At 40.2% G+C, this 27485-nt stretch overlaps 1 protein-coding gene across 1 annotated transcript in view; it reads right to left on the bottom strand.

Moving 5' to 3' along the window:
- Positions 1-6530: 6530 nt before the first annotated feature.
- cdh16 (cadherin 16, KSP-cadherin) overlaps positions 6531-27485 on the bottom strand; it is a gene marked incomplete at both ends in the record, with an annotated part of 28452 nt that continues 7497 nt past the window's right edge. Inside the window, 11 exons of the mRNA XM_079216658.1 lie at positions 6531-6631; positions 6754-6870; positions 9195-9311; positions 12643-12882; positions 13866-13996; positions 14079-14320; positions 16950-17141; positions 20020-20096; positions 21124-21336; positions 23114-23264; positions 24588-24713. Coding sequence (XP_079072784.1) covers positions 6531-6631; positions 6754-6870; positions 9195-9311; positions 12643-12882; positions 13866-13996; positions 14079-14320; positions 16950-17141; positions 20020-20096; positions 21124-21336; positions 23114-23264; positions 24588-24713 — 1707 coding nt within the window. The remainder of the gene's footprint in view (positions 6632-6753; positions 6871-9194; positions 9312-12642; positions 12883-13865; positions 13997-14078; positions 14321-16949; positions 17142-20019; positions 20097-21123; positions 21337-23113; positions 23265-24587; positions 24714-27485) is intronic.

Genomic DNA, 27485 nt, shown 5'->3' with positions numbered 1-27485 from the left:
TAAAATGCCTCAATCACCCACTGTGAATGTGAACATTATAGATATCATATTATTGGATTAATTTGATTATTACTAGTTGCAGGCCCACGGTCTAAAGCTACCTCGCCCGGATAAGAGAGGATCCGGTTCGGGAGTCTCGGGATCGCCTCTCTGCTGTTCGCGGATGATGTGGTCCTGTTTGCCTCCTCGGACTGTGACCTCCAGCATTCACTGGGGCGTTTTGCAGCCGAGTGTGAAGCGGCAGGGATGAGAGTTAGCGCCTCCAAATCTGAGGCCACGGTGCTCTGCCGGAAACCGGTGGATTGCTCCCTCCAGGTGGGGACAAACTGCCTACCCCAAGCGAAGGAGTTCAAGTATCTCGGGGTCTTGTTCACGAGTGAGGGTAAGGTGGAGCGGGAGATCGACAGACGGATCGGTGCGGCTGCAGCAATAAAACAGGCGCTGTACCGGTCCGTCCTGGTGAATTTACTGGTCGGTCTATGTTCCAACCCTCACCTATGGTCACGAACTCTGGGTCGTGACCGAAAGAACGAGATCTCGAATACAAGCGGCCGAAATGAGCTTCCTCCGCAAGGTGGCCGGGCTCACCCTTAGAGATAGGGTAAGGAGCTCGGACATCAGGAGGGAGCTTGGAGTCGAGTCGCTGCTCCTTCGTGTCGAAAGGAGTCAGCTGAGGTGGTTCGGGCATCTAGTCAGGATGCCTCCTGGATGCCTCCCATTAGAGGTTTTCCAGGCACGTCCAACTGGTAGGAGACCCCGGGGAAGACCGAGGACACGCTGGAGGGATTATATCTCCCGGCTGGCCTTGGAACGCCTCGGGGTCACCCAGAATGAGCTGGAAAGTGTTGCGGGTGAGAGGGAAGCCTGGGTCGGCCTGCTGAACCTGCTGCCACCACGACCCGACCCCGGATAAGCGGCTGATAATGGATGGATGGATGGATAGTTGCATTACTTTGCAGCAGGTAACTATCACGTATACTGTTGCAGTATATGTGATCGTTACCTATCAATGCATCATATTTTATAAAGTCATCATCTGTTTTGTAACTAGTTCCTGTGTCAAATAAATGTTTTAGAGTAAAACGTATAATATTTCCCTCTGAATTGTAGTCGAGTAGATTTATGAATGAAAAGTAAATGCACAAGTCAGGTAAAATCTGACATGTAACACCTACAATTTGTACTTGAGTAAAAATACTTACTCCTAGCAAACAGGATTAATAGCTTCTCATGTTGCTTGTGACCTTATTTTAAAGTTGAAGGAAGACTGGATTGCACAGTATTTTCATTCATGCTCTTTGCAATGAGTGAATCTCAAAGTTTCTGCCAGATTGACTGTTAAATGATGTTACCGTAAACGTGGACAGCTGGAGCACATCAGTTACAGTGATGCAACATAACGCATGACTGACTTTTGTAGCAGTGAATCCGTTTATTGTAAACGTGGAAAGCCCTAACAGCCCCTGACCTGTCTCTACTGCCAGTAATTGCAGGCAATTTATATTAGTCAAACATAATTTACTGAAAGAGCAGGAGATGCTGGAACAACTAAGAGAAAGTTCTGACACGTTGCAGATCTTTTATTGAAACATTTCTCGAGGTCATGTCCAAGATTAGTACAATAATAACAGGAAACAGACATCCTAAATGCTCCTCTGCCTTCACTTGTGGGAGTTTTTATTCCACAGTTGTTCAAATGAAAACTTGTATGCTTATAATGCCATCAGTGGCATGAAAAAAGATGATGAAAAGATGATTGCCTCCAAATGAATTGTAATCAAAATTCCAATGAGCACTGTATATTAATCTATAACTAATGGACATATGACAAATCACCCTCTGACAAACAATGAACAGGCCTCTCACAGAGACATTGTGTAGATTTGTATTGCGACAAAGACAAATGGGATTTTGTGCCTAAACTCTTCCAAACCCACAAGAGATGATGCTCCACCTGATTAAATATGCATCAAAGTGGGACAGTTTGTAATGCTTTTTGTTATTAACCTTCAGTTGACCTCTGTCTGATGAACATAGGGAAAAAATAAATAAGAGAAGTTAGGTTGTTGCAGTTCTACATCTCAGTAATAATGCATATTCACCTTCTTGCCGAGAGTCTGATGCGAAGATCAATACCACTCTTATGCCTGCACACATGAAGCTGTAACCAGCAGCTGGTTAGCTTAGCATTAAAATCCATAGGGGAGACTGTTTTGCTCCCGGCCAAAAAATAGCCCAGTGCAAAAAACCACAAGGATTAAACAATGATTAACCAAACAAGCTATAAATGTTTTACTAATTAGAGGTGCTGGTATGGGACATGGATTTTCTCCCATTTGGATACAACGGGCTAGCTATTTTCCCTTCTTTCCAATCTTTGTACTAAGCGAACCCGCTACAGGCGTTAGCTTCATATTTAACATGCCGACAGAAGAGTGATCTTCCCATCAACTCTCGACATGACAGCAAATACATTTCTCCAGCTTGCTTAGGAAAAAAAGCCCATATGCGAGTGAAGGGGCGAAAAAACATTTTCTTCCGATGGCGAAGCAAATCTGCATCTTCGCATTCACAAAGAGTTCAAATTTAGTAAACTTTCAGCACTAACGTCGACCCCACGGGTAATGGTGACTCGGCTGCACTCCCGCATGTGTGACCTTCCCTTTGTGTGTCATATTTATAATATAATGTCCTGCAGCTGTCCTGATACACAGCAAGCCTCTGACAGCGGCAAATGGGAAAACTGTCAAGTTTGGAGCCAAAGTGAAACTACACGATCTTAAAACAAGCTAAAAATAGACGACGCTGTGGGGAAACTCAGAAAAGAGAGAATAGGGATTAGGAAAAATACTTGTCTGTGCCGGTAACCAAGCAATGGAAAACTGGCCAGTCGCTTGGGGAAATCCTTCACTGCTTCACTGTTCCTGTCCCTGAGCGGCCGTCCATATCTGGTGAATTATCTCACATTTCCAAAGCTACTTAGAGTGATTGGAAATCTCGCCCCGTGTCTCTCTGTGGCCCTGCACCCCAAGTCGGTCATCTGAACTATCTCTGTCCTGGAAGTTCATTAGCTCCCAAATTTAACGCTTGACCCCATGTCACACGCTGATCCCTTCCTTCTGCTCTCTCATCTCCCTCTGGGTCCTCCTCAGTGTGTTTTTCTGTTCCTTGGAGCTGTGTTGCTTTGATTGGAACAGCTAGCCGGAGATATAAATAGCCTGGGCAATGGGTGCGTTGGCGATCATCCACATTGTCTGTATATTTCGTGAGTCATTGTACATTGAAATGTCCAGTTGGGTGAGCATCTAACTTTGACACACATGTTTGTAACAGTGAATGTGTAAATGTAGTTATTTTTAGATTTCAGCACCATTATGAACAGACTTTAAACAGTTGTGGTCAAAAACCTGGGAGATTAAAAAGAAAAAGAAAGGAAAAGATACAGCTGCTAACCTTCACACAGATGAGGCTGCTCCTGTTTACGTCATCATCTTTTCAAATCTGTAATTCTTTACTTTATATTAAAATAATAGCTGAACATTTGTTCATATTGATGAGTATGACCATATTTTGGCGAATCTATTGCTAATGCTACAGTACAATGTGGACAGTTAAATTATTGTTTTTGTAGGTAATAGCAAATAACATAACATTAATATAGTTGTAGATATTCAACTTGGGTTAATAGGCCTTTTTCATAGAACACTGAACCTTGACATGTCACAGAAAAGCACATATGAAATAATAACATGAATGATGGCTGAGTTTGATTAAGCTTCTTCAGTTTCAGGGTCCTGGTTTTCTTCATCTTGACTGTCACACTGTAGTGCCGTCCTGGGACACTTGAGCCATCGTTAAAGCCATTAGTAATATTGCTTTTTCTACTATGTCACAATTTCTGATGTGAATAAAGCCTAGTTCATACTTCTCCGTCAGGTCGACGGCGTACCTACGCCGTAGCGACGCCGTTGACGCAGATCCCTGCGCCGTAGCCTGATGCGCACCTCCAAAAAAATCCTCTACGCGTCGCGTTGACGCGGACCGTAAGCGCTGTGATTGGTCCGCTCAGAACGTAATTTCCGGCAGTTGCTTTTTCCCAGCCTCGACCGGTTTAGTGGTCGTACAGACCACCTTCGCAATTCTTCTCTGTCGCCTGCGCTTCAACATTTGCAATATAAGCATTTGCTCTTCAATATTGATGAGCTCCAACTTTAATGCAGCCGCTCCAACTTGGTCGCCATTGTTTACTGTGACCGGAATTCGGCTATAACCCCTGAAACCACACAGGCACACACCCCTGGCGGCATGGCGGTTAATTGCAGAGCAACGCGGTCCCTCGACGCAGAACTTTGAATGCTCAACGACGGCGTGACGGAGAACCATAAACTAGGCTTTGTGGCTCTATTTGTTTTAGGGGGAGTAGCTTAAATTGCAGTCAGAGTCAGAGTTAGCATTAGTTGTAGTAACTGGACCAAATGTAGACAGAAGGGGAGGCAGCAGGATGATTTTGGTGATTTATTAAATACTATGGTTTACAAGATGAAACTCCACAGGTCGGTAATGGCAGTCAAGCAACAGGTAGTGGATAGCAGGTAGGAAAACAGGGAAATCCAAATGACTGGCAACTAGAAGTACACTGCACTGGACTGGAGGACTTACTGGTTCAGACTGTGACAACCTGACACTGAGACAAAGGAAACACACTAACTAAATACACAAGGAACTAATTAACTAATCAAACGCAGGTGTGGAGGAAAACAGGCAGGTAAGAATGACAAAGACAGGAAGTAAAACAAGAAAAGACAGAAGAGAAGAGAGCTGTCATGTTGCACTCAGAGCTACATTGACAGTCCTGTTGCATAATCTTTCTATCTAGGTAATTTATTAGCAAACAGTAAACATCCAGCAGACATGGGTCAATATTATCATCCCATTGGAGTTATGTTTCTGTCCAATATTTACACATCCTTTAGTTTTGGTTTGGTCTCCAGCAACTCCTGAGATACACACCTGAGTCTTTATCCTGATGACTGATGAAGTATGGCCATATTGTGTGGGCAACGTTTAGCCTCCGATTTATTAGTCTCAAATATGGTGACTGTGAGAGGAACATTTTGTATGTATCAAAAAGTACGAGCAAATTTAAAATGAACTAAACTTTTGTCACTGCAGTCTACTGGATGGGTAAAGCTTTGTCTATTGTGAATGAGGGGTGATTAGTTCATTGGACACTGCTGGGTCGTATTTATAGCAACACTTGGGTCTGAATATAGCTTTGCTTGCCTGTGAGGTCGTCTGGTTCAGCAATTATAAAGCCTTAATCACAGAGACTGGAACGCTCTGCTAATGCAATTACAAACACAGGACCATTTCAGGCTGTCTCATTAGATTAAAAGTGTTTTGTTTGTATTGTATTGTGGAAGCTGGGGTAGAAAACAATGTGCAGTGAATGAATGGATCCATTGCTACAGCACAGCTCATATTCAGTTACAGTATACTTGGATGCAATGATAAGAACACAAGTATACATATGAAGTTAAATTAAAGTATGCAGTTATGATGCTTGATTCTGAATGTAGATGTAAAATCACATCTCAGCCTTTACAGGTATATTTCTTCTGATTTATGGTTTCACAGTAATATTTTTGTCAATTCATCATAATTAGAGATATCATATTTGAATGACCATATGTGTTTCACATATAAGAATAACAGAAAGATGAAGTGTAAATTATTTATTTATATTTGGGCTAAGGTTAAAGAAATAGTGATTTTGAGAATAAAGATACATTTGAATATTTTATTTCACTTTCACTAATCTTTTTTTCAGATTATGACTTTAGAATGAGTAGGATTTTCCTGAAAAACAATTTATTGACTCACTCATCACTTATGACCAACGAGAAATGTGTGGCTGTGTTTAAATCTGCAGAGATCCTGCCCTCGGCCTCTATTTTCATCTTTTGTTGTGTTCGGGCTTCAACCTTTATAAAAATTTAGCAACTGGGTGCCAGATCGTAAACACGCATCCAAGAGGAAGCTAAAGATGGCGAACAGACTGCCAAAATAACGCAGACAGTAAGGTGAAGCAACGAGAAGACGAAGCTTGGACCAAAACAAGAGAGAATATGCATTCAACTTGATTCTCCAAATACAGCAACTTTTTTTTTTTCCAGTAATATTATGCCTTTATTCTCACAATCTAAATCTAAAACATCATCCTACTATTCTGCCCCATTTTGAAACAAATTAACAGGTCTACAGCAATAACAAATTACTTAAAACACAAGTCAACTTCATGTCCCAGGCATAGGCCTAAGCACTAAACATACATTCCAATAATCTAAAAATATCTCGTATTTTGCTTTCAGATCAGTGTACAACTGAACTTTGATTCAATAACAGTAATATACATACATTTTAAGACATTCACAGTCACTTGATGAATTCGGTGCTCTGAAAGCAACATTGTTACATGGGTCCAGTTGGGTGAGGCGATGAGCCGGACAGACAATACACTATCATCCCAGTTAGATTGAAATATTCAGGGGAACTCGCTCCTGGTTAGTTTTGCTCGGCCGTTTGGGGTTCTGGTAGGAGAGTCTCACAAACACAACAATGAGAATAGTCCCTGGAATTGGAAACAAAAAAACACAGAGACAATCAACAGCATTGCAACGCTATTGTATAATGGCCCTGAATGAGACTACCAAATGACTGCACACACAGGTTTTTGTCATTCTCTCCGCTTACCGATGACTGCAAAGGTGCCCAACAGAATCCCCACTGCAGACTGAATAGTTGGCATGCCCTGCAACTGCTTGGCAGCCATTTTGCAGTTCCCTCTAACGTTGCAGGGACACACTGTCACTAACAGGTGAGGAACATGGGGAAACAAAAACAACTCACAGATCAATTTTTTTTTAACATCACACAACATATTAGTTGTGACTAAACATGAAAACAGGAAATAAGACTCATTGAAAGACTTTTTGTGTTATGTTTAGGGTAGATGTTCGGCTCAGGAGCTATACACAATTTGACTCCAACAAAAACATTGCTCAACTTGTGATTTATTTGAGAATTCTGAGAGTTACTCATATACACTTTGCAGTAGCCAGGTGAAATGTGTTAAATGTTTACCTGCCCTTACACATATTTGTTGTTAGGGCCAAACTACTTTCAGTGCCAGAGGCCCAAAGGTCTCCTAATGCGTGGAAGGCCTTAGTTGGCATATAGTTGCTCTGATATTCATAACATTTGGTTCCCACATTGCTCTCATCATTTTGGACATATTTCACGTGACTTTCATCAGTTCCGCCAAATCGGCCCAGTCGGACGTTTTCAATTTTGTTTGCAAAATATTAATTTTTTTAATAAACTTTTTCAAACTCCTCCTTGAAGATTTATGAGATTTTATTCAAATTTGGTTGGTATAACCCTCCAGCTCATGCAACTTGCGAATAAATAGTTGATACCTTAAATAATGATGTCATAGATCGGAGGTATTCAATTCAAATTCAAAGAGGTCGAGGTTGAGAATTTTCTCATGCATAGGGCACAATAATGTCTGCAATGTCTAATGACTGCATTTAAAAATAAAATACATAACAGAAAGCTCTGAAAAATGAATTGAACTGAATCATCCTCGCCCTAGAGCTTTAAAATACAGTATATGCAGGTGTGAAGTGATGACAATGAAATAAAAGCCATGCAATTATATTCTTCTCGTCTTCTGAAAAGATGAGGTTGTGTTCAGGGACTTTGTCTGTGGTTATTGAAACCATTTGTTTCAGCTCATTTCCTCTCTCTGTTAACATCCTATTGGTCAGTGAATGAATGTGTTTGGATTCTGGTGGATTGATCATGTTGGGCTCTTAGATTGTTTATTCTGTGCCATCAATTTGAATTTGAGTGGTTACATTTGCTCAAAAGATTTGTGCTTCACATTGCCGCATCTAATAATTGCCACAGTTTCTGAACATATGAGACACACCGGTTCTGAACTGGCTGTGGGAAGATTTAACATATAAGAGTTGGTTCATTCTTGTTTAAAGGCTCCTGTTGTTGCTGTCCACATTTCTCTTTTTGGAGAACGCCATGTGAAATTACTTCTATGACTATAGATTCTATGACGTACTTCTCCAACTATTCGGTCTCTCGCCTCGTCTCTCCCGTTTGCGTATATCTCACTCAAGCCACGGCACACAACACATATTTGATTGGCTGAGTAGCGTCACGAAGATGATGGACAACGCATGCAACTGGTCGGTATGTTTCCTGGACTGCTGAACGAGTGCTGTAAAGGCTAGAAAAGCTGCACCTGTAAAAATAGAAGCGCTTTGTCAAAATGTAATAATCTTCAATTATCTATCGGTTTTAGGTCCGGATACAATGGCGTTTGGGTTTGAACTCGGATCGCGGCTCGTCTATTAGTGACCCCTGTCATAGATCCTGTGACGATAAGCCATTTAAAGGACTTTACAGGGAAGCTTTTGTGTGTTTGAGAAACGGTTTGATGGTGAGGCAAGCAATTTGTATGTTTGGCCATGACACAGGAAGCTGTTGTAATTTGACTTTACTTTGTCCAATCTGCCACAAAGGCCTGAAGACGTCTACATGCCCATGTTGAGTCATAGTGCCAATGGCGGACACAGGAAGTGGTACAACATTTGTAATACGTCATTTCTAGTGCCACGCAGGAAATAACAACTAAGTTTCCGAGGGTCACGAAAATTCACAACTGAGTTAACCAGCACCCTGCAATTACTCTCGATGTGAACAGAGATTTACTGGCCTGTTCATTGCTGCGTGCAGTTTTAATATGTATGACAGTATTTCATATTGAAGGTGAGTGACAACACAAACTGAATTGAACTAAAAAAACTAAAGGGAAACTAAAAGACATTACTTTGCACACTTACACCCATTATTCCCTTCACATACAGTATTGTTTTGTGTATATCAGGTGTCAGCAGACTGGACTGGGCAGAGCACAGTCTTAAGAGAGCTGTGTAATCACAAGCCTGGAAAAATCATTGTACAGCTCCATTTCATCATTATTATTTTAAACAAGAACAGTGCTAGCACAAGCTGGCACACACAGGGGTTGATTCGTATTGATTGTTCCTACACTCTTGTCCCATAACCTCCCTGTATTTGCTTTAGCTTATCAGCAGGAGAGTTGACATTACCTGGCAAGTTTATGAAGGTGCTCCTGGGAGGAGAGCTGCTGTCAGAGATGGTAAAGGGCACAGTGTAGAACTCAGGTGCCAGGTACGGGATGTTTAAGGACAGGTTGGTGTGAGTATCTGAAAGACAAAACACAAACATGACACATAACAATGTGCTGCTAATTACAATTTTGCATATATATATATATATATATATATATATTTCTTGAATGACAAAGTAAAGGTTGTCAAAGGTCACATATTTTTTTCAATACATTATGATTACATTTACTTATCAGCAAATATACTGCAATCTGTTGTACTTTTGATGATGTTGGAGAAATAAATAAGTGCATGCCCCCTGGTATTTCTATTTGGTGGATTGAGAAACACATGCACTCTGGTATAATATTGTTTCATATTTTCTGCTGATAAGGTGAAAAAGCATCCCTTCCTGTGCAACATTACAATTGAGTACCACTTCTGCAGTTCACAGATCAGAAAATTCAATTCTGTAAAGGCGTTAATATAAGCTAAATGCTTAGTTACAATCAATATGCATTTATTAACACTATTTTACCATTTCTACTCGCACAGGAACAAAAACCCAGCAAAACAGCGTGCATACAACTGCATTAACACAACACACTGAATCAGAGAGACTGATGGAGCTGAGTGGTCTGGAGGGTATGACTCTTTATCTTATCTCTGCAAATCAGTCTAAAATACACGTCTGGCTGCATGACGTAAATTCCCGGTCCCTGAAAGAGAAATGTTTTATCAAGTTGTTTGAACCCTTATCTGAGGGTCCTAAACTACACGCTCACACCTCACCATTGTTCCCCTTCATGTTCCATTTGTCTGTCAGGGAAAACCAAGTTGTGTAGGCTGTTAATTGATCCTCTATCTGCACTTCTTCTCCTCTGATCTGATATGTTCACAGGTTGGATCTGTGACCACCTACCGACCCAGAACTATTTTGGATAATAGTGATGCCAAAAAGTATTTGCACATTATCATGCTATCAAATGCGTTACATTAAGACTTGATGTTTCACATTTATCTCCTTACTGCTGAACAGCTAGAGGTAAGTGGAATAAAAGCGGGCTGCCTCTTTAACTGAATTCTGCATTGAAAAGAACTGCCAATTATTGAAACATGGTACATTTGAGTCTCTGAAAGACTTGTGATGAATAGCCATGACGCACTCACACACTCAGACACAACCTCGTATTTCTATTTTTGTGAGGACACTGACTATGTAGACTATTTATATGCAGCAAATATCCGTTTTGTGTCTTTACCCGAAAAAGACATAATTCCTACTAAGCTAATGAAAATTTATATTCCAACAATCTTCTCGTTTGCATGAAGCCGTAGACAAATCATATGTGTGCATATCCAAAAACCTGTTAATATCCAAGTCTTTTGGAGTGTTTAAAAGTCTGTGTTTTTCTTCTTCTGACCAGAAATTTGAGCTTTTCCTTTTGGCATGCAACCTGGTGGAAGTTGGTTTGTGGAAAAAGCTGTGTGTCAAATTGCAGTAAAAAATCCAATTAAGATGCATATTCTGAATGCGCTGTCCAAAGAATGTTCCCAAAAACTGAATATTATCAGCATATCCCACGTCTTGATCGGAAAAAGCTTAATTCGGGATAAGAGTTACGGAAAATTAATTTCCATGATCCATATCATATTTGGGAATGATAGTTTAATATCAATGTGCATGTAAAAGTCCCTCATAGAGTGCTGCAAGAATGAATCCTAAACATTTTGACACTTCTGGTTCCTCGTACCCAAGTCAATATTTTTGAAATGTATTTCTGCTTTAATGCCTTAAATAAGGTATGTGATAAACACAAGCTCAAGAGATTTTTTTTACATTAAATACGTCAGTAGACATGCCCCTTCTTCTCTTGGCGGTTGCAAACTATTGGCTGAATGAGACTACTAAACGTATAGCCCCCCGTTAGCTTTTTACTTATGGCTATAGCATTTATGCTTAAAAAAAGCATTAGACTGGTGTTTATTTGTAAACATTATCTCGCTGAACAAAACATGTAAGTATCATTAACTTGTCTTTGCTACATAGCTTTTTTTCTGCAATAATCCAACATCCAAAGGAAAAATACCATTGCCTTATTGTAGAGGCAATCAGTGCGACGCTAACCCTCGGGTTGGCCGACAAAAACACATCATCCCTGCTGCATTCTATTGACATAATGCATTCCCTTGCCCCTTAGCCTAACCTTCATCATCACAATGAAATGCCTGAACCAATCTGAGCCCAAGTTCTGTCCCAAAGTGAGGACCGGCCAAAATGTCCTCACTCTGAAGGGCTAAAACTAAAATTGGTCCTCGCAAAGATAGATAGTCCAAGGTAAACACACACACTCACAGGCATGCACACACAATGTCTTCTCTGCATGAGAGGTTGTGGTTGTGTTACGCAAACCGTGCAGACGTTACACTGGCACAAATACACATGTTATTAGTACGACCATTACTGGCTGCAACCAGGTGCAAAGCATTCCTCTTCTAGCCTCCATTAGCAGGCAGGAACCCAGCGATGACGGCAAAGAAATTACACAGAAGATATAATTACAGCTCAGCTCAATCAATACCAACAGGAACAGGGGAGTGAAAGAGGGAGATAAAAAAAAACTGAGAGGGAAGTGGCTGTGCTGTTTGAATGACTTAATGACAGACGTCATTGCAGTTAATAGTTGGCATTAAATGAGCCCAACACCAGCAGTTTACACCGGCAAAAAACGGATAATTACATTACACCTCCCTTCCCAGAAACGACCGCCGAAATTATGCAGGAAGAAAATGGAACACAGCATTTTGCACATCTTCTTTGACTATCTACCCTCATGGACGCTATACTGCCTATTTTCAGTCAAAGTAACTCAAACATTTAGCACATTGTGGCAAACTCAGTGTCCACAGGCCTTGTGGCTGGATGACATCAACCTGTCCTCTCCAATAAATTATCCTCCTTACTCTCTACATTTTTTTTTGAAGCAGGCGGATTATTAGCAAAATGTAAATGGCAGTTTACTTGGACCAAACCAGTAGACACAACTTTCACATATCCATCTTGAACCGTCTCAAACTAAAGGATAATCTATGAAGTGGTTCATATTGTATTAATACAATGATTTGATGTAGTAATTGTGATAGATTTTAGGATTCTAGGATTTTGGCTAATACTTACAGCAGCAGGCTTGAAGCTGGCTGGCTTTGAGGCCATGTTGGCACCCATAATCAGAGTATTTAGGCATAACAGATACTTCAAACACATTATCATAAATGCATAGACTTTGAATAATGACCACACATACATCTCAGCTTGTTTAGCCTACCGAATAAATAACTTAGGATCATCTCTTCTAACATTGCCACCTTACTTGACACACTGCATGCTGTGGGTCGGCCAGGTTCAATAAGTCTGCATTCACCTCACCATTAATAGGTGTAAGCTTCCAGTTACGACGGACTGTGGCATCGCTGCGCAGGGAGAAGTTCAGTCGTCCTCCATGCTGCGGCCCATCACTGTCCCGTGAGGCCAGCACTAGAGCTTGGTCCTCCCAGCGAGGTGTACACAGGTACTTCCAGGAATAGTCTCCGACCAGCACTGGACTGTTGTCATTCACATCCAGGATTTGGACCGTCACCAGGGTGGACGCAGACAAGGATGCGTTTCCTAAGAGGAACACGAGAGACGTGGAAAAGATGTGAGCCCGAACAAATATATGAGGTGCTGCAGTGCTCTCTCTTGAATACAGAGAACTGAGCCAGGACTTTATAGGATGGTGCCAGCGGAACCGCCTCCACATCAACTCTAGTAAGACCAAGGAGCTGGTGGTGAGCATACAGGGACTGGACATTGAGATTGTGAAATCTTACAAGTACCTGGGTGTTCACTTGAACAATAAACAGGACTGGTCTGATCACGCACACTACAAAAAGGGACAGAGCAGACTCTTTCTGCTGAGGAGGTCTTTTGGAGTGCAGGGAGCACTCCTGAAGACCTTCTTTGACTCTGTGGTGGCATCAGCCATCTTTTATGGAGTGGTCTTCTGGTGCAGCAGCATCACGGCAGCTGACAGGAAGAGACTGAACAAGCTAGTAAAGAAGGCCAGTAGTGTGCTGGTGTGTCCTCTGAATACTGTGGAGGTGGTGGGAGACAGGAGGATGATGGCTAAGCCCTCATCCCCGATGAACAACACCTCCCACCCCATGCAGGACACTCTGGCGGCTCTGCACAGCCACCAGCTGATTCCTCCCCGGTGTGTGAAGGAATGGTACGGCAAGTCCTTTCCCTGCTGCTGTCAGACTACACAACAAACCAAGCTAAACAACTTCAATCACATGTTGGTCACTTTAACACTTTAACTGGTGCAGTATAAATACATTTTTAAATACTTGTTTATTCTGTCTGTATATACAAAAGTGCTGTTTTTTTATTACTGTTTACTTGTGTAAAATTACTTGTTTCTTATTTTACTACTATCTCTTGCTGCTGTAATCCTGCAATTCCCTCACTGGGACTAATACAGGATTATCTTGTTTTATCTAATGGCCTTTTCACATTTAAGAGAAAATGTATGTGATTTATTAATTAATTGGAAATGATTGATTCATGAAATACTTGTGTGGCATTTATAATCATGAAAATGAACTCACGGCCATCCACTGCGATGACCTCCATGGTGTACGTGCTGTTCTCCTCTCTGTCCAAGGCCTGCACAGTCTTGAGTTCACCAGAATACTTCCCTATTGAAAAATATTTCTTGGTGTCCCCTTGAAGAGAATATCTGCAAAAAATGTGCAACTCTGTCAAATTAGAGGTGTGAAAGTAGATAATTATTCCGACAGCAGTCATCAGTTAAGGCTTACCTGATTGGGTGTGAATCGGGGTCGTAACCTCTGATGGTGGCGATAACCCGTCCTGGTTCCTCTCCCTCTCTGACAGTCACCTCATAATGGCTTTGAGACAAGATAGGGCCTTCATTTACATCGTCTACATAAATGGAGACTGTTGCCGTGGATGCAGGGCCGTATCGGCCACGGACCAGAGCCACTGGGTTCTGAGCACTGATCACGAGGATATACTCACTCTCACGCTCAAAGTCCAAGACCTGTGGACCAATGCACACACACACACACACACACACACACACACACACACACACACACACACACACACACACACACACACACACACACACCAACAGTGTCATCCTTTAGTGTTTACAAAGTATTTTTGATGAGATATAAATTAGGTGTAATGCATCAAACTAACTAACTAAGGAAACTGGTTTTACTGGCAGAGTTTTTTTCCAACAAGAGACAGAAACTGGTTTCAGAGAGATTAACTAATTGATTCACTGTGTCACGAATGAAACATTTTCCATGACGATAGACTGAGAACAACTACTGTGGGACAATTAAAGAATAAATACCACAGTTTGAGCTCAATACACTGTTTGGAAGATTTTAATGAACATAGAATATAAATTAAATCATGTTTATATTGCACGGTATTCAATATATACATTATTGGTTGTAACAGAAACTAAAAAGCACATATAAACAAATAAATCACAATAAAACACAATCAATAATATTTGAAGCAAAGTTTACTTTAATCTGGACACTAAAATTAATAAACGTGACCTGTTGACTTTGTTTAAAGGATTAAACATGTAGTTTCGCAGTGGAGGTAGAGAAAGAACTGCAGATTCCACAGACTTTAGGAATGAACTAACACAAATAAAAAACATAAAGGGATCATTAATCTCTAATGTATTTGATTATTTTAATACAATCTTTGAAACAAAATGTTATCAAACCAGTGCTGCCTGACATCCTGCTTCTCAGGCAGGAGTGCGTCTCTGTTGCCAGGGAGAAGAAACGCAGACCTTGGAGGGTGCTTGAGGACTGGGATTGACTGGAAGTGGAGCATCAAAATACTCAGTGCACCAGAACATGTGCGTAGACTCACTCGAGGCTATAGTCATTTGAACCACTATATAACGCATGGTCTTTACATGGTGATACTCATTTCACCTTGAGTATCAACTCAATTTTACCCTGAAATAAGGTACAACACTATTATCAACTTTCCCTCACCGGCACTGCACCCAATATTTTCAGAATGTAACTCTCATTCTTTTGTATTAAGTATTACTCTGATCATCACTTTTTAAGTTGATAACTTGTTAGCAACCAGTTGCTTATTTAAACCATGTATGGAGCATTACTAATGAACGAGTCATGTTTCTGGCCACATGATGAAAGTGAAACCTTTTTGCTCTGTGTTGACTTCCACCAATTCCTGAAGGAATATATGTTATATATGTTTTCCTAAATGCTCAGCTGTGTTCACCAGCAAGTCACTAACGTTGTCTGTTTGCCATTTCATGCTCAGCACTATAGTGTACAGTTTTTTTCTGCTTCGTTTGTCACTACGAACGACCCAGTCAATAAATAATTGTGTTTGTTGAATTTCTGCAGTTTTCTTACGTAACAGCAACATATTGGCGTAAGGCATAAGGTCCTGTTCTCCTCATCCTCATCCTGATTAGATTCCCTTCTCTTCCAGTGGTTCATTATACATTTACCTCAATTGGCAGCTTCTAGCCTGTGTGGTAAACTACCATTAGTGTCTTCTCATTAGTGTCTAATTATTCACTTGGGCTGTGAACAGTGTGTAATTTCTAATAATTAAATGTGTCTGCCTTCCGGCGCTGACTTCACGCTGTAACACGATGAATTAAAACATTTGCTCAAGTGTATTTTAATCCACTGGGGTTTTATTTGTGAAGGATTTAAGCTTTTTTTTCTTCTTTTTTTAAGAAAGCTAAATAAACAACAGTATCCCTTGATACAAAGTTAGCTGTGATAACTCACAAGGCCAATTCAAGATCGTTAAACCCAGCTGCTCAAAGAGACGACAGTTGAATCTGTCTAATATAATTCCTCAAAAAACAAAAGTCCTTGTGTGTTAATCTGAAATAAAACGTGATCCATTTTTAGCTTTTAGATATCTCCTGCTTGATCTCAGTGTGCGGCTCAATTCAATCACATTCGTCAACTCCCACAGAGAGGTTGAAAATTGTTTCCTGCCTGGCCCACTTACAGAGAGCAGACCATAAGTACACACACACACACACACACACACACACACACACACACACACACACACACACACACACACACACACACACATACACACACACACACACACACACACAGACACAGAGAGACAGAGACACACGCTTGTTCCCTCATGCATCCCAAAAACGTTCTGCTGGATTATGTGGGGCATGCGAAGGGTGATTCACCCCGAGGACAGAAGAGATTATTGGGCTAAAACATTGCACTGTCATCTGGACTCTTTTTTTATTTGAGGCATGTCAGATTGAAGCATGGACGCATGTGCCTCACATATACACACTGTGATATTAAAACTGTGTCCTCGAAAAAATGACTGAGTTATATGTGACAGCTACTTTGACAGACCTAGCTACTGGATGATCTCTAGGACTGCACAAACACTGTGGAGAAACAAGTGTTTGTCCTTGACATTATTAGTTGTGCTCCTGAGGGGAGACATTTGTTAGTACCCTCTCACGCCATAAACAGAATAAAGAAAACAATTAATATATCTCTTTAATTTGGACATGACGGGGGTCTTAAGGTGATCTTTGAATAAGTGTAACTAATCAATGAAGTGGTCAAATGTGTGTGGTTTGTGTTGATTACCTTTGAAAGGATGAGGGAGACCTCATTGGTCTGCTTGTCTGTCACCAATGTAAAGACTTCCTCCTCGTTTCCAGACTCTAACCGGTAGTCCACCTGCCAGCTGTCTCCTCCTCGGACATCTGCATCCCCTGCCAGCACAGCTGTTACTGTGGTGCCCACTGGAGCGTCCTCTGGAATGTGAAAGGGCCCATACTGATGGGGAGGAGACAGGAGATATAAGATTAGCCAGCAGACACCATTCATTCGTGACAATGCTAAAATGCACTGAAGAGGGCAAATGTATAGTCATAATTTATAATCAAATTGAATCAAATTAGCAATTTTATTTAAAGATGTAAACTCAAATCAAACCTCACTGAGAGGGAACCCCTCAAGGAAAACCTTATGGAAACAACTGGACTATTTCATTATCACGCTAATAAAGCTAATCACAAACATGCATTATCATCACTATTCATAATACTCTGATTGATCTTTGTCATCATCTACCTTAGTCTTTCTGATTATAAAACATAACTTAATTGTGTATTGCAACGTATATATACTGACTTTCTGGCACAATGTTGATCTAAATATTTTTTTTTTTTATTATGATGAGAAAATATATGATAACATTATTTTCTAATCCATAAACACACACAATCTTTTTTTAGTTAAGATCTCCAAAATGTAGTTATCACTGATATATACTGTTGGCAGGTTAATTTAGAGTTGAACAAAACACATTTTATTCTCAACTGGCTCTGCATTAACCGCGGCATTAAATATTTGATCATACAAATAAATGAATCAATAAATGTAAATGTTGCCAGAGTTCCATTGATGATGTTGCAATGTTGTGGTCGCCAATAAAAGTCACAGCTGACTGACTGTCAACAATATGCCGTGCTGTCGTGACAGTATATGTGACTACTAGTATATTATATATATACTATATATATATATATATATAGTATAGTATATGTGTGTGTATGTTCGCCCCTTCTTGCCCTCCTGGTGTTAGCTAACCTTTATTCACACATCTATGTGTGTTTAGACAGCCGTTTAATCTGCCACTCACAGATGTCCTCGAGTGAAGCAGCCATTCCTCTGATCTGGCGGCCATATTCACAAGGTCGCTGAACCCAGCCCTGTCACCACTCGCCTCCCACACCACTCCCTCTACCGCTGCCTTAATATCACCATGGAAAAAGCTGCACTTCTCAGGCGTGACCTGCTCAAGAGCATTTTTGACCTCTGTGGATGTGTGTGTGTGTGTGTGTGTGTGTGTGTGTGTGTGTGTGTGTGTGTGTGTGTGTGTGTGTGTGTGTGTGTGTGTGTGTACTGGCCATTATCTAAGCAAGTGGAGACATTTGTTTATAACAGCTTGAAATGAGCTTTCAGCCATGCTTGAACAATATTTGGTTAAATCCTAAAGTGTCCAATCCTAGCAGACAGGTGTGTATATATATATATATATATATATATATATATATATATATATATATATATATACATATATATATATATATATATATATATATATATATATATATATATATATATATATATATATATATATATATATATGTATATATATATACACACTGCACAATCTTGTATCAAGTCTGTATTCAACAATATTGTTTCCTGTGATTGGTCTTCATAATACATGCCAAAGCTCTACAAGCAGCTTTCACTTTTACATTTAAAGGAGATACCTTCTCTCCCTGCTTAAAATAAAATGTCCCTTCACAGCTCACAATGTGCAGCCTTTCATGTCAACGTGGTCTGACAGAACAGCCAGAGACAGATTCCCCATTATCACAGTATGATGGCTCTCCCACGTAACTCCCAACCCTCTGGCCTTTTTTTCTCTTCCATTATGTGGCACGTGTGGGTGAAAAGTGAGGGGATTTTCTGTAACTTCCTATCTTTAGAACATGCCTCTTTCATTCCAGCAGCTACGTCAAAATGAGGGAAACCACTGTCACATTTCATGCTGGGCATGCAGCACAGACATTGGTGGAATTCCCAAAGATGATATATTATTGCAAATAAAATAATGAAATATGAATGGATGCAAAACCAAATCATTAACATACATTACACACAACATTAAGTCATTAATTGTTGTATTAACATAATTGCTAATCTTTCTTTTGTTGTTATTTATGCATGTTATGGCTTTATTAGACTGAATGTAGAGAGAAATAGGACATGCAGGCAGAGAGAGAGAGAGAGAGAGAGAGAGAGAGAGAGAGAGAGAGAGAGAGAGAGAGAGAGAGAGAGAGAGAGAGAAATAGGGAATGACATGGAGCACAGGTCCCTGTCCTGAAGTCAACGAGGGATGTTGGACACTGGTTGGCACCGCCCAAGGACCCCACTATCTTAAGCACCCAAAGTCAATTTGGGTGGGGGCAGACTCAACTCACTGAGGTCCTCAAGGTGGCTCTAAACAAGCATGGATAAGTAGATTATGTGGAGAATGGTTGGATAACTTTCTGTAATTTGTTTTGCCATTGTTCGCTGTTCAGCATTGAAAAGTATTGTAATGAACATGAATACACCGTGAGCACAGATGCTGTTCTTTGGATAAACAAAAAAAAACTTTCTACAGCCACCTTGAAAGCAGAAGTTGTCTGTTTAATTTTTAAATATTTTGGTAGTACAGTAAACTGCTGAAATAGCTGTGATTCTGACATAATTCCCAACACGTTAATGGCATTTAGTAGCAGTATTGTGTCGTCATGATGCAAATTTGACTATACTGTAAACAAATGAGTGGAAACTACTCTCCAAAGAAAGCTTAATCAGATTAAATTCAGAACACAGTCCACTTTGAGTACAAAGCACTGAATACAACTCCTCCAATAATATGATGGTGCCATTGCCATAAGCCTGAGATTAGAGGACATATCTAGTTCCCCGCCAGGAAAATTAGATCAGTGACCTGCAGAGCGGATTCACAATCACTATAGTCCAATAGCCACTTACGATGGCCTGAGATGTTTGGCCTACCTTTTTTTCAAAAAGTATTGTTCATCGTGTTCTGAGCGGACAGTTTCTGTCTAAACATGTGCTCTCGTACCTCGTGTTGGGAGAAGACTGGCGGGTTGTTGTTCTCATCCTGCACCGTCACAACCACGGTGCATGAACTGTTTAGACCTGCCAGGGACATCACCACAGCTTCTGTTAGTGACTCAGGGTCAGCCCATCACACAAATAAAGGAACAGCATGTACCTGATCTTGCCTCCATCACAACCTGACGCGTGAGTCATGCAGATCCCATCTGTCACCCCAGAGACTAACATGCATGCATCTCTGGACTTTCATATGTCAATGAAGCTACTCACTAGATCACAAAGCTAACAGCTTTTGGTTTGTGACAGTCGTTATAAAAGCTGCAGTGTTTTACATATCTGTACACTATGTTACTGCTTTATCAGTTTTTTATCACTACTTTGTTGTCTCTCTCTACTCTTAACGATCACCGCAAAGTCCCATTGGCATGAAGTTAGAGCGTCTTCAGCTTCTGGACTATGACATATTCCCGAGTGAAACAGAATATTTGAGCGTTGTACATTCACAAGATGTGTCATGCATTGTATTGCACTACTAAAAAGTGGGCGGGATTTGAATAAACTCCTTTATTAAAAGTTTGGATAAATGCGTAGTATAATTGGTTGGTATTAACTACTAATTGTACTACTCTTACAGAAAGAACATACTATTGCATTTTGATGTAGGAATCTCTTTTTTTGCATATATTGTTAAATAGGTGCAATTTCCTACTGGCCGCTCCCCTACACAACCCTCCATACTTCATATTTAAACACACTTGCCGCTTTACTTTACACTTGTCACCTTCACATACCACTTACATCCCACTTTAAAGTACTGCTATCTGTTGACTGCACTTTATTTTAACTTTAATTTCATATTCTACTGTAGATTTAATTGTAAATATAAATGCTCCCCTTTTATTGCACACTTGTTTATTGTTAAATGTTTATTGTCAAAATGTTACATGTATGCACCTTCCGCCGGGACAAATCCCTTGTATGTGAAAGCATACATGTCAATAAATGGTTCTGATTCTGATTCTGAAAATGAGCGGCCATGTAATCTAAAATTGTCACAAAGGCACTTTTAATTTCAGGAAGGCTGTATTTTGCATTGAACCAAAGTCACCTTTAGCATCCTCAGCAGTGATGGTGAGAGTGTATTGAGGTGCTGTTCCCTCCATACTGTCTGCTTGGACGGAGATGACCCCTGAGTCACGGTCCACTCGGAAGAGGGCGCGAGGACTCTCTGGAATTTGAACAACTAGACGGTAGAATATCCGCACGTTGTCCGTCTTGGGATCGTCGTTATCGGCTGCCTGCACTGTCAGGATTTCTGTCCCTGGGGAAACATACACCAGTAAAGAAAGATGAGATAAAAAGAAAGATAAACTATTTACAGCCATAAGATCTCTTCAGACACAATCATAACATACAGTTTTCTTTTAAATGTTTAACTCAAAATATCTACTACACTTTAAAGTGTAGCCTCTTGTAGTTTCTGTAATACAGCCAAATAACATGTTTTTCTCTCTGCAACAGTCACAGAGCACACTGAATGGGAATAAGGAGGGGAAGGATATAACAATAGCGTTCTCATTTAATCCCCACTCAGTAATTCCATTTAGATTAACAGATTGTCCTGTCTAATTCATTTCCCAGAATCAAGCGTATTAAAGCATCAACAAAAAAGCTTTTATGCCGGGCCTGATATGTCAAAACACACCATGTGCCTTTTATGAGCGAGGGTGCTTTTCCCGCTGTCCTGGCAAAAATCCCAATCTCCTTTCATAAAAGGTATCTGGCACTCTTAGCTCTTTCATCACTGCAATGTCCCTTCCAGCCAGTGTTTCCTCCTTGTTGTGAAACAAGATTCCCATTAAGGAGTAAATGTGACAAAGTATTATACAGAGGTCTCACTGTGTTATTTTATAATGATCCCTCACTTCATAAGGACTTATATGAAACAAAGATTGTGAAACTATCTTAAGTAGCATTATATACTGAGTATATGTTGACCACAGTATTTCTAAAAGAAAACATTGTGACTATTGACAAATCTTAGTTTTGCTTTGGGTGTCTGTGGGACTCGTTTTATTTTTTATCAAAAGAAAAGCTATACGATTTTTTTTTTTTTAAACTCAGATTCATTGGCCTTGGCTCATTTTCTGTGAAGATCATACATCAGAACACATTTTCACCAGGACCAACCCGTCAGCAGATAGCAAGTGAAGAAATATGGATGATATGATCTCAGGGTTCTATGCTCTGACCTCAGGGTTCTATGCTCTGACCTCAGGGTTCTATGTGCTCTGATTGCAAGGTTCTATGCTCTGACCTCAGGGTTCTATGTGCTCTGATTGCAAGGTTCTATGCTCTGACCTCAGCTAGTTCCAAAATGAAGTCCAGCCACAAGACCATCCCGTCATCAGCCAGCAAGTGAAGAAATATGGATGTAAAAAAAGTGTCACATTAAATGTTCTTCTTGAATAAAGATCTTTGCTGCCTGCGATGCCACTTCCTTGTATAATTGGAACTTACACGTCTACACAGGGAAGCCTGATGGAGGAGCCACTCACAAATCAAGGAATGAGAGTTGTCCTATGACTCAGGGACTTAGTGGACACAACATCACATGCAACAATATTTTTACCTCACACAAGCTGGTACAGGAGCTCCTAAAGAAGAAGATGGGAACGATATGAAAATCCAGAATGTGGTACTCATGAGTACACTACACAGAGATGGGAGAATATGTGGCCAGGAGCATCACTCATATCTTGATTCTAATTGATTTTCTTTTTGTATTACATTTTAATAAAATAAAATAAAAACGAGTACCACACTAATTCATAAATGTGATCTAACAAAGGTAAAGGGCAAATATGAACCATATATGCTGTTTATATTGCTTGCAATTGGGACGAAGTAAGCATCTGTTGAGTTGTTTAATATAAAATTGTCACTGGCTGAATACCAGAACACCACACCAGGGTTAAACTCCACTGTTATGCAATAAATACATATCCATCTCTAGCACATGTTGGCATAGAGAAAATTTGACTTTTTACAAAACATTTTCCAAAATATGAATAGAAAAATGTATACATGTTTGTTACCTCGAGCGGCCAGTTCCTTGACCACAGTATGGTACTGTGCCTGTGGAAAGGTGGGTCTGTTATCATTGGCGTCGCCCACCATCACCCTCAATTCCACAGGCTTGGCAATCTCTCTGCCATCTGGACGCTCAACTACAATGCTGATCTGGAACTGACAAGGCAAAAAGAGACACAATGTCTGCCTCTAGCGTATCAAAGAAACAGAGTGGTTCGACATATCTGGTCAACGGATGTGGAAGACTGTTGACCGTGCAGGGTGCTCCCCTCCTCACTGCATAATGGGATAGAATAATGCAATAGGGGAAAGCTGGTGACCAAAATAGAATACATGAAAGTGAGAAACAACCTCCGTGAATCGGCATCTCTACGTTTATCATTCTAAACCTCTGGAAGCCCCCCGCTGCCCGATGTGCAGAATGATGGGCACAAAGCTTACGATGTGAGAAGGCACCATCAGCAGGATCACTCATGAAGGATACAGACTGAGTGATGGAGCTGTATTCAGACAAGAGAAGTTTGACATTTAGTGGCTCTTTAATACCTCCACAATAATATTGATAAGTGATGATAAGTATGCATCTGAAACCTTTCCAATACTCGGGGTAGAGAAAAAGCTATCATGCCTTCTGCACCTTTCAATTAAATGGTCTCTCAAGGAGACAGATGATGCATATGTTTAAACACCAATCACGTCTACTGATTTAGCTCAGGCTCTCTTGTGTTGTTCTTTGGCCACTTGAGCATGTGCCCGAATATACAGTTCAGTGAGCCATTCAAAGCCCTCAGGAGCTGAAGTTGTATGCAAAACTCAAGAGCAAAATGCAAACAAATTATGCTTTTTAATTTGTAATACAACTACAAATGATCCTTCCCTTGACCCGAAAGTAAACAATATGTGAAGAGAAGCTCTTTAAAGCTCTTGAAAGCTTTATAGTCCATTCAATATGTTTGCTTAATTACCTCTGTCTGGTTTAAAAATATACTGTGCTCAGGGTACCCTTAATTAAAACATCATGAGGTAATTTAAATAGCAGTTTTCTCTTATTGAACAACATGAGAACTTATTTAGTGCCATCACATCTGTCACTTCATATTGTTCTTCTTCAGAATTTTGAATTCACTATCGAGCTCCCAGTGATTAGTTTCTGAAAATAATCAAAAAGTAAATGAAATCGACTGAAAATTATTTGAAAATAGAAAAAGTACTAAAACATATCATGTGTGAATCTGTTGGTTTTCATAGAGAGGATATTGTGAAAGAAAATAACAAGCTTTTAATTCAGAGCAAACTTTATATTAAGATTATAGTACAAAGACAATGTGACAGAGTTCAAATATAGAAATGAACCTGCTTCGGTCTCTCTTAAAGGAACAGTGTAGCACCTGCAGCCCTAATGTTTTGACGCTTTAACCAGTAACCATAAACTGACATGTATTATTATGCTGGATATGTTTAGCTTGCAGTTATACAGACCTGGTCCTGTGTCTCTCGGTCCAGAGGGGCGTTGAGATAAATGACTCCTTCTCTGCTGATGGTGAAGAGCATCTCTGGAAACTCCCCCTCCAGACTGTACTCTGCCTGGCTCCCACTCCATTTGACCTACATAAACACACACATAAGCACACACACACAACAACAACAACAACAACAATCAAATAATTGAAATATATATAAACTTGGTAAAACATTTAAAATACATATTTTTTCTTTCAAGCCGGGGACAGCCTCGGCCGGAAGCCCTACGTTTTTGGGTTGTCCGTCTGCCCGGTCTATTCTCGAAAACACGTTATCTCAGGAACGCCTTGAGGGAATTTCTTCAACTTTTGTACAAACATCCACTCAAGGATGAACTGATTAGATTCTGGTGGTCAAAACACATTTTTGGAAATGACTCAAGAATTATGCTAAGTAAACACAAATGTCTAATAGGGTAAAATGACAAAGTGTTGGCATTTTGGACAGAGATTGATGTAAACTGCAACTTTACAAGACAGTCATTCTACAATAACGATCTATACAGTGTATGTAAATGTCTCATGCAGTATGAACCTAAAGAGCTATTCAGCACGGGCCTGCATGACGTATAAGTTCAAAGCAAAGCTACGTTTGTTTACATGATAAGAAGCCAACCAAATGCACTGACAATGATGTGGAACACAGAGCACGGCCAAAACTAACTATGCAGGCTGAAGGGGATTTTCCACTCTGCTTTACAGCCCTTGACAGAGGGCTGTGCAGTGGGCCTGAAAGCCATCAAACAGCACCCAAAAAGGAGAGGAGCCCGTCTGCAGCACAGCTGACGGACACCCAGGGCATGTGTATCTCCTCAACTCACTGTCACACACTCCTCCCTTGTTTTGGAGATGGCTGCCCAAACACTATGCTTCTTGTATACACAAAGCGGCTTCACACAGCTGGCTGCCTCTCAGTGTGTTTCTAGACCTCAGAACTTTAAAGAGATATGTTTCAAGAGCTGATTGATGATAACCAACTGCTCGATATGAAGTTATATTCAAAACATCTATGAAGTAATCTGCTTTTGCCTCCGTTGGTGTTTGAGTTTGCAGAGCACGTTCTGTCTTCCCCGCTAGCTTGTGTTTGAGCTGCGTCAAGAGCGCCTCGTGTCTGCATGTGCTTTCAGCCAAGGTACTGTGGACTGGACAGTAATCAGCTGCTGAAATACAGTATAAAGTATAGTCCTAGTGCATATTCCTGCATTAAACACAAATCAGGAATACTAAAATATCCCAGCTGGTCCAATTTGGCGATAGATTGTAAATCTACGTTTCAAAAATATATATTCAAAATAATCTGCAGACTGATCAATAATGAAAATAATTATTAGTTGTAGTCTTTTAAAATATTAATATGATATCTGCCCCCTCCAAGATAAATAGTGCATATCTCTGAAGGGACAGAGGTCTTTTTATTGCCTGTGAGATCACCAGTCTCCAAATCTAGCAATAACAGCTGATATTGACTTTAGCTGGTGACAGATAACACGACAGTTTGAGCTGGAAGGCACAACACAAATATTAGAGCGGCAGAAACAAAAGTAGAGTTGCCTTGTTTTCGGGATTCAAAACATTAAACCTGCAATAACAGATTAATAACAACACATTTTTTGGGTTATTTGGCAGCAGCAAAAACAAGTTGGAAACAGAACACTGACATATTATGACATAATTTAGTTGAGATGGCGAATAAATTAGCAAACAGCTAATGGCTTTTTTATAGCAGATATTCAGAAACATTAACATTTATTGTGATAAAAAATGCTAAAATGGTCATAGCAGCTTTAATGTTGGCGTTATTCAAACCAACATGAGATTGCCTGTGATGACTAATGTTAGCTGAAGCATCACCTTGATACAACTATCATTTGTAATATTGAACAGTGATTAAGGGGCCACGACGGAGGTTTAGTGTGGCTCAAACTAATTCTGCAACAATAATCAAATTTCATTTTGACTGTGAAAACTGACAATTCAATGCAGTTGAGAGCCTTGATTCATTCATTCATCAGCTCCGAGGCCTCTCTTCCACTCCAAAGTCTCAACAGATTGCATTACAGAGTTTAAGTAGTTTTACACTGATTGCATTACGTAATCAAAGTTTTCGGCAGGCAATCAGAAACATGCAATTCATAACAGATTGAAATAAACCTCTCTTGCCCTAGCGACGCAAAAGTACAGATAACAAATGCCTGGATTTCATATTTAAAATGACAGCCGGAGCTTATTTTCATCTGATTGCAGGAATCAGTCAAATTGATCACAACAACAATCTCGGATTAGATTTCTAACAGAATAATAATAAAAGAAATATGATGGCAGCTATGCATAAAGTAGTACACGAGACAAGAAAAATACCACATTTGTTACAGATGAGTGGATGAGAACATCACTGCTCCATTTATCTGAGACTGAAGGGGAGGTGAGATTCATCTCTATATGTGTCATAACAGCGGTTAGTCCCACCACCTACTGAGCACAGCGGCACAATCACTCAGCGTGGGCAAAATGAGGCTTCCCCCAAGTAAACATCCATGTCGAACTAATCCAGTTTTGTGTGCTTTAGATTCTGGTTGTAACTAAATAGTTTTCAAGTAGACGCCAGTCCAGTAACGGAACAATAGAGGCTTCATTTCTCACTCTCTTCACACATTTTCTATTTGAAATTAAAGCAGACACACTGAAGGAGCCTGCTCAGTGAAATATTTCCACATGGCTTAATAGCTTAAAGAGGCACAGATGCTATTCGTTGCTATGAAAATTATGAAAATTAATTATCATTTTAAAGTCACAAAGCTGTGTATAATAGCATTGGCAATCCGATTTTACAACCAAGTAACAAAAAGATAGATTTGAA

The sequence above is a fragment of the Taurulus bubalis genome, assembly GCF_910589615.1.
Source record: "Taurulus bubalis genome assembly, chromosome: 4".
Lineage (NCBI taxonomy): Eukaryota > Metazoa > Chordata > Actinopteri > Perciformes > Cottidae > Taurulus > Taurulus bubalis.
The sequence above is the reverse complement of the archived record's forward strand: the minus strand, read 5'-3'. Positions and strand labels throughout refer to the sequence as shown.